This window comes from Oncorhynchus tshawytscha, linkage group LG21, assembly GCF_018296145.1.
Source record: "Oncorhynchus tshawytscha isolate Ot180627B linkage group LG21, Otsh_v2.0, whole genome shotgun sequence".
NCBI classification, from domain to species: domain Eukaryota; kingdom Metazoa; phylum Chordata; class Actinopteri; order Salmoniformes; family Salmonidae; genus Oncorhynchus; species Oncorhynchus tshawytscha.
This window is the reverse complement of record NC_056449.1, coordinates 9,087,818-9,101,145: the sequence shown is the minus strand read 5'-3', so window position 1 is coordinate 9,101,145 and position 13,328 is coordinate 9,087,818. Positions and strand designations below refer to the sequence as shown.

Genomic DNA, 13,328 nt, shown 5'->3' with positions numbered 1-13,328 from the left:
TTGTTAAGACACTAACAGCTTACAGACAGTAGGCAATTACGGTCACAGTTATGAAAAGTTAGGACACTAAAGAGGCGTTTCTACTGACTCTGAAAACCACCAAAAGAAAGATGCCCAGGGTCCCTGCTCATCTGCGTGAACGTGCCTTAGGCATGCTGTAAGGAGGCATGAGGACTGCAGATGTGACCAGGGCAATAAATTGCCATGTCCGTACTGTGAGACGCCTATGACAGCGCTACAGGGAGACAGGACGGACAACTGATCGTCCTCACAGTGGCAGAACACGTGTAACAACACCTGCACAGGATCGGTACATCCGAACATCACACCTGCAGAATGGCAACAACTGCCAGAGTTACACCAGGAACGCACAATCCCTCCATCAGTGCTCAGACAGTCCACAATAGGCTGAGAGGCTGGACTGAGGGTTTGTAGACCTGTTGTAAGGCAGGTCTTCACCAGACATCACCGGCAAAAACGTCATCTATGGGTACAAACCCACCGTCGCTGGACCAGACAGGAGTGGCAAAAAAGTGCTCTTAACTGACGTGTCACGGTTTTGTCTCACCAGAGGTTATGGTTGGATTCGCGTTTATTGTTGAAGGAATGAGCATTACACCGAGGTCTGTACTCTGGAGCGGGATCGATTTGGAGGTGGAGGGTCCGTCATGGTCTGGGGAGGTGTGTCATAGCATCATCGGACTGAGCTTGTTGTCATTGCAGGCAATCTCAACGCTGTGCCTTACAGGGAAGACATCCTCCTCCCTCATGTGGTACCCTTCCTACAGGCTCATCCTGACATGACCCTCCAGCATGACAATACCACCAGCCATACTGCTCGTTCTGTGTGTGATTTCCTGCAAGACAGGAATGTCAGTGTTCTGCCATGGCCAGCGAAGAGCCCGGATCTCAATCCCATTGAGCACGTCTGGGACCTGTTGGGTAGGAAGGTTAGGGCTAGGGCCATTCCCCCCAGAAATGTCCAGAAACTTGCAGGTGCCTTGGTGGAAGAGTGGGGTATCATCTCACAAAAATAACAGGCAGATCTGGTGCAGTCCATGAGGAGAGGATGCACTGCAGTACTTAATGCAGCTGGTGGCCACACCAGATACTGACTGTTACTTTTGATCCCCCTTTTGTTCAGGGACAAATTATTCAATTTCTGTTAGTCACATGTCTGTGTAACTTGTTCAGTTTATGTCTCAGTTGTTGAATCTTATGTTCATACAAATATTTACACATGTTAAGTGCTGAAAATAAATGCAGTTGACAGTGAGAGGACATATCTTTTTTTGCTGAGTTTGATACCCGACTTTCCCACTTGTGCCAGAATCAACCAATCGGAAGATCTACCAATAGGAAGATCTACGCAAATAATTTACGTTAATTTTAATTCGTATGCCCCGAGTTCCCGACATTACGTGAACGCGGCATTCAGCTCAGCCTTTCCCACTTGGAAAGTATCAGAATCAACCAATAGGAAGCTCTACGCAAAATTTAACTCGAAGGTTCCAGGTTTCTAAGTTGTCTTGAACGCACCATGAAGCTTCGTTCCAGCACAATAAACTGCACCTATCTTTTCCTTCCTTTGCAAAAAATAAATACATTACATTTTACAGTCTACCCATGTGTCCACATGTTAGGTGCTGGTTATTGCTTTTATCATATGATTTCGTGAGGATTCTATCACCTATATATTTCTGATTCACTAAAGTACGTAAGAAAGGGGCTAGGGGTCGGTTTGGGATGTTCAGCCGTCCTGCTCCCATTCCGGCCAGTAGGTGGCGGAATGTGCCGTTTGAATTTTAGGTAAGACCTAATTAAATAAGACTTTTCCGGTTTGCTGTGTGCATCAGTCTATGTGTGAATCGATAAGGCTCTTATTTTTCATTTCAAAGTAGTCACCATGCAGAACAAAAATACAAACAATGTACCTCCAAAATAAAATGTATGTTTTGTTAACATAGAATATTAGAAGTTTGTCTTCGGTGAAGCTAAATGAATCAGTTAAAGTTACTAGAAATTGTCAGACAGCTCCAGTAACTAGCCAGTTAACTACACTGAAAAATATATTAATTATATTATATATTAATTTTATATTAATTTCAAAGATTTTACTTAGTTACAGTTCATATTTTGACATCAGTCAAATGAAATAAATTCATTAGGCCCTAATCTATGGATTTCACAACTGGGCAGGGGCACAGCCATTGGTGGGGAGCCAGGCCCAGCCAAACAATATGAGTTTTTCCCCACAAAGGGGCTTTATAACAGACACATCTGTGGCTTTGTGTTGTTGGACAAAATGGCACATATTAGTGGCCTTTTCTGGTCCCTAGCATAAGGTGCATCTGTGTTCTCGAGACGCCACACCTGTTAGGTGGATGGAATATTTAGGCAAAGGAGAAAAACTCACTAACTGGGATGTAAACAAATTTGTGCACAAAATGTGAGAGCAATAAGCTTTGTGCATATGAAACATTTCTGGGAGATTTTATTTCAGCCCATGAAACTGACAATGTACATGTTGCGTTTATATTTTTGTTAATTATAGATAGCTACCATTAAAGATTAATATTAATCTGTTATTATGCACTAATTTGCAGTGGGGAAGGTCAGTTTAAAAAAAAACACACGATGAAGCACAACATGAGCTGGAGAGTCATTTTGTCCTGCGGCTGCCCACAATAAGGATGGAGTACAGCAGTGATTCACAACTTTGGTCTTCATGTTCCCCCAACAGTACACATTTTTATTGTAGTTTTGGACAAACACACCTGATTCAATTTATCACCTAATCATCAGGCCCTCAATGAGTAGAACCAGGCATGTTTGACCTGGGCTACAACGAAAATGTGTGCAGTTGGGAGTACTCGAGGACAGGAATGACTTTTCATAAGAGGTTAGGAGAGCATTTAAGCAAACTCTTTTCCTAACCTTAAACTAATTCTCCTAACCTGTGTCATGGCTAGAAGGGATCTAGCCCTTGATCATGAAGGCGTCTTCTGCGGGAGGGGAGTTTTGTTAATAAGATCCCTGATCCTCAGTCTGAACATTAACATGCATCGCTTGCGTTACGGACCATAGCTTTCATATCAGCGAGAAATCATGAAAAAAAAAGGTTAAATTAATACACACCTTGATAGAGTTAGTGTTCCCACAGGGCCATATCTCCATGTTACAGCTCCTGTTTATGGAAAACAGACTGTAGACAAGAGGCAACCACCTGTGATAATTATCTGTATAGCATGCTCCAAACAGCGTAAGCGTAACTCGGGAAGTGTAGTTTTGTCAGATGAAGGCACCCATACCTGTATAATCTATACAAAACTGCTACAATAAGTGTACACTATATGTACAAAAGTATGTGGACACCCCTTCAAATGAGTGGATTTTACTATTTTAGCCACACCTGTTGCTGACAGGTGTATAAAATTGAGCACACAGTCAGGCAATCTCCATAGCCTAACATTGGCAGTAGAATGGCCTTACTGAAGTGCTCAGTGACGTTCAATGTGGCACTGTCCACAGGAGGCTGCTGAGGAGAGAACGGCTCATAATAATAGCCTGAACGGCGCAAATAGAATGGCATCAAACACCTGGAAACCTCGTGTTTGATGTATTTGTTACCATTCCAGTCATTACCACGAGCCGTCCTCCTAAATTAAGGTGCCACCAACCTCCTGTAGTACCGTCATAGCATGCCACCTTTCCAACAAGTCAGTTGATCAAATTTCTGCCCTGCTAAAGCTTTCTCTGGAGTGATGAATCACGCTTCACCATCTGGCTGTCCTACGGACGAATCTGGGTTTGGCGGATGCCAGAAGAACGCTTCCTGCCCCAATGCATAGTGCCAACTGTAAAGTTTGGTGGAGGAGGAATAATGGTTTGGGGCTGTTTTCCATGCCCCTTAGTTCCAGTGAAGGAAAATATTTGTGCTGGCTACAGCATACAATGACATTCTAGATGATTAAGCACTTCCAACTTTGTTGGAACAGTTTGGGGAAGGCCCTTTCCTGTTTCAGCATGACAATGTCCCTGTGCACAAATCAAAGTCCATACAGAAATGCCTTATAGAGATTGGTGTGGAAGACCATGACTGGCCTGCACAGAAACCTGACTTCAACCCCATGGAACACCTTTGCGATGAATTGGAGCTGACTGTAAACCAAGCCTAATCTCCCAACCTCACTAATGCTATTGTGGCTGAATGGAAGCAAGTCTCCGCAGCAATGTTCCAACATATGGTGAAAAGCCTTCCCATAAGATTGGAGGCTGTTATAGCAGCAAAGGGGGGAACAACTCCATATTAATGCACATGATTTTCGACGAGCAGGTGTCCAAATACTTTTGGTCATGTAGTGTATCTTTTTTTTTTTTTTAACGACTCTTTATCGCTGAAGAAAGATAAAGCCCATATGTTTCTTAATCATAGCGCAAGTGATGATTATTACAGATTCTAAATGTCAAAACGCAGCGTCGGGATTGTAGTTGACATAAGGCAGTCATGGGCGAAGCTAATGGCTGAGAACTGTAAAAGCGTAATGCCGCCTAGAGGTTGAGAGCTAGGCGGGATCTAGTTTTTGTCAAATTAACGTCAACATTTTTTGCATTTTCGCTAACCTAACCTCTTTATCTAACCTAACCCTTGCCATGCCAGGAACCAAGTCGGTAATGGATGTATTTTCTAATTTGCATTATCTCTGACAAAAGAATATGCCTCAACGATAAAACGGATTACCCAATCTAGCAGCATGAACCTCAAAGACAGACTGGTAGGTCAAACTCTATTCAACTCATCTATGGTCTAATATGTATTGAGCCGTCATGTGTTGCTAGTTCAAGTGTACCTTGTTGTCCTAACTGTTCACTCACACCATTACCACACTTTAATGTAGAAAGTTAGGCTTTGTCATTTGCATAATTCAAATCAAGGATACTGTAAAGTGGCCTCATTAATCATGCTGATTAAGCCATTTGAAAGTAAAGTAGGAAGAACCTTGTTTAACCCTAAAGCCTATTTGAACATTTTGGTCCATATGAGGTTATTCAATTAAATCTCCCAGCATCACATCAGAGAATGTCCATTCCTTACCGGGCATGTAGGACATATAGCATATGCATTTATAGTATAATATCAATAGGCATAGGCTTATGACATAAGTGTGAAATGACATGCTGCTCCCTCTCCAGTTAATGGTCACCATGGCAACGTGAGAAGGGATCGCATCCCCTACTGGTGGATCTGTCCTGCATCCTGGAGTCTCTGAAAACGGTCCTTCTAGAAGACTGCTGACATCTGTCAGGTTGGACAGGAAGGATGCGCTCATAGAAGTGAGTAGGATTGTGTATAGACCAGTTGTCAACAGCGGCAGTGTCTGCTCTATGACTCAGGCCGCCTTGTTCTATTCTGTATTGATAATGACCTCGCATATTATCGTTTTTTTGTGTTGACTTTTCGAGCATTCTAAAAAGGTCTATAATGAACTGATATTCATTGACCCTGTTCTGTGTGCGGCAGATGCTGGTGTGCACTTTGGACGGAGACCTCTACCCTCCCCTGGAGGAGCCCACTGGTACTGTAGACCCCAAGAAGAAGAAGGTCAAAGACGAGGTCAAGAGCTTTGTGTGGAACCATGGCAGTAAGTAGAACTATATCCCCTCTGTATTGAAATTTGCTGAGTGTAGCACTTTGTAGCCCGGCTGCCGAGACTTAACCTCAAGCCTCAGCAGGTCTAGAAGTTTGCTTTTTGATTGAGCTGTGAACTTTAAATCATAATGTTTTGGTCTCCCACCTGTCCTCTGAAGAACACAAGGAAGAGAAGATTCAAGAAGATATAAAAAAAAAAAGAGAGCTACTGACATTCGTTTCCTCTTAAGCGCTCTTTCCCTTCTTCTCGTGAATATTTTCTTAAGATGATGCCGAGATCTCGTCCCAGGCCCTTTATTCAAACGACATAAAAATAGCAACAGCAGCGGAAGTAAACTACGATTTACATATATACTGAACAAAAGTATAAACACAACATGCAACATTTTTAAAGATTTGACAGAGTTACAGTTCATATAAGGAAATCAGTCAAATTAAATCTATGGATTTCACATGACTGGGAATACAGATATGCATCTGTTGGTCACAGGTACCTTAAAACGAAAAGTAGGGCCGTGGATCGGAAAACCAGTCAGTATCTGGTGTGACCACCATTTGCCTCATGCAGCATGACACGTCTCCTTCACGTAGTGTTGATCAGGCTGTCTGTGGAATGTTGTCCCACTCTTCTTCAATGGCGAAGTTGATGGATATTGGTGGGAACTGGAACACGCTGTCGATCCAGAGCATCCCAAACATGTTCAATGGGTGACATGTCTGAGTATGAAGACCATGGAAGAACTGGAACATTTTCAGCATCTAGGAATTGTGTACAGATCCTTCGGACATGGGGTTGTGCATTATCATGCTGAAACGTGAGGTGATGGCAGCAGATGAATGGCACAACAATGGGCCTCAGGATCTCGATACAGTACCTCTGTGCATTCAAATTGCCATCGATAAAATGCAATTGTATTTATTATCCATAGCTTATGCCTGCCCATACCATAACCCCACTGCCACCATGGGGCATTCTGTTCACACCGTTGACAAAAGCAACCCACTTTCCTACATGACGCCATACACGTGGTCTGCGGTTGTGAGGCTGGTTGGACGTACTGCCAAATAGTCTTGGAGGTGGCTTATGGAAGAGAAATTAACATTCAATTCTCTGGCAACAGGTCTGGTGGACATTCCTACAGTCAGCATGCCAATTGCACGTTCCCTCAACTTGAGACATCTGTGGCATTGTGTTGTGACAACTGCACATTTTAGTGGCCTTTTATTGCCCCCAGCACAAGGTACACCTGTGTAATGATCATGCTGTTTAATCAGCTTCTTGATATGCCATACTTGTCGGATGGATGGATTATCTTTGCAAAGGAGAAACGCTCACTAACAGGGATGTTAAGATTTGTGTACAACATCTGAGCGAAATAGGCTGTTTGTGTATATGAAACATTTCTGGGATCTTTTACTTCAGCTCATGAAACATGGAACCAACACTCTACATGTTGAGTTTATATTCTTCTTCAATGTAAATAAAGGCCTATCTTCATTTGCCCCAAAGATATGCATAAAAGCAATCTAACTACGCTTTGATCCGAGCGAATGAGAGAAAGGATTCCTACTTTGTCTTTTGAATAAATCATCTTTAAGGTGCAGGGCCATATCGATTTGGCTCCCTGTTTTATTCAAAATGTGCCAGATGTTCGCTCTGAGGGCAGTGTGTTTGTGTGTATGTGTGTGCAGTAGTGTTGTGTGCCGAGGCGGTGTGCAGTAGTCTAGAGGCCAGAAGTAAATGTAATCTGATTTCCTCTGCAGTACATCGAGTCTCCCGACGTGGAGAAGGTAAAGAGATTGCTAAGCACTGACGCAGAGGCCGTTAGTGTCCGTGTCCTTTTATCTCACGCACTGGGGCAAACAAGCACATATATAAACCCGTCCCTTGGATCAGGGCTGTCAAACTCATTCCATAGAGGGTGTAGTGTCTCCGGGTTTTTCTTTTTTTCTTTCAATTAAGAGCTAGACAACCACGTGAGGGGAGTTCTTTACTCATTAGTGACCTTAATTCATCAATCGAGTACAAGGGTGGAGCAAAAACCCACAGACGCTCGGCCCGCCGTAGAATGAGTTTGGCACGTGCCTAAGGCGTACACCGTAAGTGAAACACAACAGCCTGTAGCTGTTAAGGAGAGGCCAATGGGAGTCTACACTCTGCTCTGCTGGGCCTCACCCGAACTGACTCCTGCTAATGTCTTAATGTCACCTGCACCAACACCTTCTCGTGTTAGCACTGTAATGAAACAATAAAGCAGCAGGACAGAATAAGAGCACAGAACATGGTACCAAAGGGGTAGGCAACCCTGTTCCTGGCATGCCGCAGGATTTTGTTCCAACTAGGCACCACACCTGACCAACTGAGCTAATTGATCAGTTCATTGGTCATCTAAATTGAAGACACCTGGTCTTCAAGGTTGGTTAAATCAAAGACATGAAGTGCCTGCGGCACTCCAGGACCAGGGTTGCCTACCCCAGGGGTACAGCATCAACAGCTCCCTGAGTGTTGATTTAAGTGGACTCTGGAACTTTAATATATCATTGTTGGCCCATATTGAAGCCAGTATGTTTGTAATAGTTCGAACATCACATAACTTAATGAAAGCAGTGAGGTAGTGTTTGGTGTCCAATGTTTCCCTAACCTGGTGTTCAGGCTGGGAGGTGATAGCTGAGGATGAGACCAAGGAGGCAGACAACAAAGGCTGTCTGGTCAACCTGGACTCAGCAGATGGGGCATGGCTCCTCTGGTAAGCACCATGGAAGTGGGCACAACAAGCTCCTCTCACATAATACTTTGATATTGTCATATAGCAGATACTTTGGTTCCATACAGAGTGGCTCACAGTTAACGCAATACATGTATTCAATATGTGGCTGATGTTTGAAATGAGAGCCATAACACGTTCCACTCTCCCACCACCTGAGAGCCACCCCACTGTTGAGGAAAACTCGTTCCAAGGATCAGGCAGAGCTCATTATCCAGTTAATAAGAGTTTATTCAAGCAATTGCAAGGGAGATCACACAGGATAAACCCGGAGAGGAACTCAAAGGTTACCGATTCACAGTCATTATATACCTCTGCACAAAGAACTGCTTGCCTCACCTAACGGGAGGCAAGGTTACACGAGAGATGGCGGGACTTGGCTCCACTTCTTTAAAGCATTGTCAAACAAGACCAGGTTCTAATCAGTTCTCGCAGCCTAAGTTAAACAAGTGTTTTTCCACTCTAGTACGTACAGTAAGTATAGTACTTAAGCATTTATAAAGAATTAGACTGTAACAACCGTTTTCCCCAAACAACACCCATACAGAAGTTGGAACTAACGGTATGTCACATAGCCTTACACTGTCCCACTCCCAGCACAGTACAGTAGGCCCTAGTGGGTCCATAACTGTCCTACAGGGAAGACTGTGTTTTGTTGGTGGAGAGTCGTAAGAACACTGAAAACATAAAAAAATCTAATTTAAACAGATGGAAAGGGGATTGCAGTCGTACATATTCAGACGTTGGCATCCTGTCTCCATTTTGGCAACAAAATGTTCCTTGGCAATAACATTTTCATATCTATTCTAACAGGAGAGTGATTGTCTTGTAATTGGTATCAACGTATCAGAATGATCTGTCTCCGTTATTGGAATAGCAGCCAACGTGAGAAGAGGATGGGTAGGGGTGGGGGCTGATATGTGGGCGTAATTTCAGAACAGAAGCACCGCCTGAGGACCGACAAAAAGATCGGACATCAAATCACATTAACCACTCTATGAGGACGGCAGTACCCAACCCTACACAAATGAGCTTAAGTTAGAGTAAGACTGAGTTTTCTAGGTCAGACGGACGTCTCCATCCCTTCATCTCCAGTTTTCTCCCCACTCAGAAGACTGACAGGTGCTCTCTCTCTCTCTCTCTCTCTCTCTCTCTCTCTCTCCTCCTGCAGCCTGGTTCAGTCACAGCTGGGCTAGCTCTCTGTCAGCTCGGTGCACCTTCACTGGCTCACATGGAGCTGTCCGTCACACAGCTAAAGCTGCATCCCAGTCCTGCAGCTTTCCATTAATCTGTTGTAGGGCTGCCTCTTTTAATGGGTCAAAGTCTGGCTGTGGCTGTCCACACACATGCCTGTGAAACTAGTGCCTTTAAGGAGCCCATGACATCTGTAGCACGTTTTCTTTTAAATCAATACTCTTTGATTGAATTCAACGGATTCCATGTAATGTGTTTTCAGGCCATCTCCTTACTAATGAGAGCCAATGTGGGCCAGAGAACGGAGAGCTAACATTAACCTCAGCCTGGTTCTGGTGTTGGATTCACTTTCAATTGGACTATAGCTGGATATACAGTGCCTTTGTGAAGTATTCAGACCCCTTGACTTTTTCCACAATTTGTTATATTACTGCCTTACTAAAAAATTAAAAAACTCAGCAATCTACACACAATACCCCATAATGACAAAATGAAAACAGGTTTTTAGACATTTTTTCAAATGTATTAAACTGAGCAATCAGGGAGAAAGGCCTTGGTCAGGGAGGTTACCAAGAACCTGATGGTCACTCTGACTGACAGAGCTCTAGAGATCCTCTGTGGAGATGGGAGAACCTTCCAGAAGGACAACCATCTCTGCAGCGCTCCACCAATCAGGCCTTTATGGTAGAGTGGCCAGACGGAAGCTATTCCTCAGTAAAAGGTACATGACAGCCCACTTGGAGTTTGCAGAAAGCGACCTAAAGACTCTTAGACCACTATAAACAAGATTTTCTGGTCTGATGAAACCAAGATTGAACTCTTTGGCCTGAATGCCAGACTCCACATCTGGAGGAAAGCTGGCACCATCCCTACGTGAAGTATGGTGGTGGCAGCATCATGCTGTGGGGATGATTTTCAGCGGCAGGGACTGGGAGACTAGTCGGGATCGAGGCAAAGATGAATGGAGCAAAGTACAGAGAACCTGCTCAGGACCTTAGACTGGGCCGAAGGTTCACCTTCCAACAGGACAGCGATCCTAAGCACACAGCCAAGACAACGCAGGAGTGGCTTTGGGACAAGTCTCTGAATGTTCTTGAGTGGCTCAGCTAGAGCTCGGACTTGAACCCGATCAAACATCTCTGGAGAGACCAGAAAATAACTGTGCAGCAACGCTCCCCATCCAACCTGACAGAGCTTGAGAGGATCTGCAGAGAAGAATGGGAGAAAGGGCAACGATTTAATCAATTTTAGTATAAGGCTGTAACGTAACAAAATGTAAGGGGTCTGAATTCTTTCTGAAGGCGCTGTATTCTTGAAGAATATCACTGTCATACCCCACTGGGACCCAAAATATAAGTTTGTTTTACTCCAAGCGTTGTAAACAAAGTAAATGTAAACAAACACTATGTAGCTTTAAAACATGTTCATGTTGATAACATGGATGGTCAGTCCTTGCATCCATAGCTCTATGAATTAGAGCGTGGTTACATTTCTCCAGCCCCATCCCTCAGGTGCGGGGGAGTATGCTTTGGTATTGTTTATACTGCTGATTCCTGGAGGCAAACTACCTGATTGCCACAGGTTTTGATGGAAGAAGGAAGCATGTGTTCTGATTTGTGCAAATCAGAGGCCCTTGTTGGTTTTATTCAATTTCAGTTGGCGTGTAGCAAATGGCCGTGTCTTGGTGCTGCTGTGTGTGGAAGAGTCAGTGGGTTGAATCTCCATACAAGTTGTCACCTTCTAATGCTTCCTTTCCCTGCTTCATACGCATCTTAAAGAGGATCAAAATGACACGTGTCCAGCTTATTGCTTTCACTAAATGTAGATTTTAAGAGTGGAGATGAGGAATGAACTCGGTTCCATTGAGCTATTGTGAAACCTGTGTGTTTTGAGGAAACCTGACGCTGTAAATGGTTCTTCTGTGCCTCCTCCTGTAGTGATGGAGTACCAGGTGCAGGTAGACGGTGTGAAGGCCAAGCTGAAGGAGATGGGCGCCAGCAAGAAACAACAGGAGGACCTCATCATGAAGGTGGAGAACCAGGTGCTGAAAGTGAGCTATAGACACTACTTTTACATGACATTTGAGTCATATAGCAGTGAGATGACCACAGACTGATTTCATATAGGCCTTCAAAAAGAAGTCTTGTACTCTTTCACTCAAATGCGCACACACAACCTCGGAGGGAGAAGTATTTATGTGGAATATAACCACTCTAAACTACTACGTGTCAAACTTCCCAAACTCCGACCGCAGGGCAACTTGAAGATGTAATTTTTTTAGAAGGCATAAATATTACATTTCTGCCATCAGCCCTTTGTGCGTTCCTCACAGGGAAAAAACCCATAAAAATTCATAGTTCCGCCAACAGCTCTTCGGGGCAGATTTAAAAACGTGTGAGACACAGGCAGCCTTGGCTTGTTTTACCAAGACTTTTCAGCTCTCTGCTCGGCTGGCCTCGCCTGGCTGATTTCTCTATCTTTCACCATTATTATCCCAGCCACAGGAAAAGGTCACGGGAATCTGACTGACATTCCAAATAGCCTTTCTGTCAGGTGAACGATACGCTCACTACGCGCAACGGCAGGCTCCAATTTCAAACATCAAAACAAGCTAAGGGAACTGTCTAATGCTGAGACAGACTATACTCTGCTCTTATTTAGCAGAACTGCTATCAGGCTCTGCTCAATTAAATCATTCATCAGGAGGAGCGATGGAGCAGGTAAGATTGGCTGAGCAAGACGGGAAGGTGCATTTAAAACCGCATCAATTTATATGTATATTGATCATTTCATTTGGTATTAAGCAGAATTTACCATAAAGGAATGCAAAGAGGAAAGTATACTGTCGCTACGTTACAGTGCAATTAAATGCTTGAATTGAATAGACAAACAAGCACACCAAAACACTTTTTAAATTTTTTTATATAAGAAGCACTTTATTGAACTGCCATTGTCTTCACCTAGCAACTGAACATCCAATGGCGAGGGTTTTCTTTATTTCTAAGTCAATTCTTTGACTCAATCTAAATCGATCTTAATTGGAATTGTCAAGAACTCTTAACACCAATCCAATGATCAGTATTCAAGTCCCGTCTCTGTCTTCACATCAGCTTGTTTTGCTGTTTGTATTGACAAATGAATGGAAAAGGAATAATGTTGGAAGACGTGTTAATCATTATCCACTTAGCCTACTAATTACACCCGGGCATTAGGCATCAATCAACCCTCCCAATCTCTGCTCCAACAGCTGGCCTCGCTTCAGGAGCAGCTGGACTCACTGATCGAGAAGTGACCCAAGTGACCACCAGGGGGCAGCCAAGCGTCAAATGGGTGCTGTGAGACCGGCTGGGGAATAGAGAAGAAGCATCTGCCACCACTGAAAGAGCACTCCTCCTTTACATACAGTTTCATTCCATTATATATTTTCCCTTTTGCCTCCAGACATCATGGACTTGTTGGAGGACTCGTGTTTCCTGTTTTTGTATTCTTCCTATTTTATTTAATAGGTTGGTAGATCTCTGTAAATAAACTCTTTGTTAAGCCATTGAATCGTTTGTGTTTGACATTTCCTAGTGACGGATCAACACTGTCTCACCTCATTTGACCTAGCAATGGAAACCACTGAGTCTGACCATACCAATTACAGAGGCAGAGTAGTTAGTCATCAACCCCTGTTGAGTAGACAATGGTCTCCCACGTCCTTGAGGATTACCTTCCTA

General features: G+C 43.7%; 1 protein-coding gene across 1 annotated transcript; it reads left to right on the top strand.

Moving 5' to 3' along the window:
* Nucleotides 1-2,633: 2,633 nt before the first annotated feature.
* Nucleotides 2,634-13,152, top strand: taf7 (TAF7 RNA polymerase II, TATA box binding protein (TBP)-associated factor; the record flags this gene model as incomplete). Its single annotated transcript, XM_042302847.1, is given in 13 exon segments — nt 2,634-2,682; nt 4,708-4,779; nt 5,194-5,232; nt 5,235-5,277; nt 5,279-5,306; nt 5,522-5,642; nt 5,792-5,848; nt 7,413-7,484; nt 8,304-8,397; nt 8,882-8,889; nt 11,547-11,659; nt 12,274-12,320; nt 12,844-13,152. Coding segments are annotated over 13 exon segments (801 nt in total), but the record flags the coding sequence as incomplete, so codon positions are not given.
* Between the last annotated feature and the right edge of the window lie 176 nt (nt 13,153-13,328).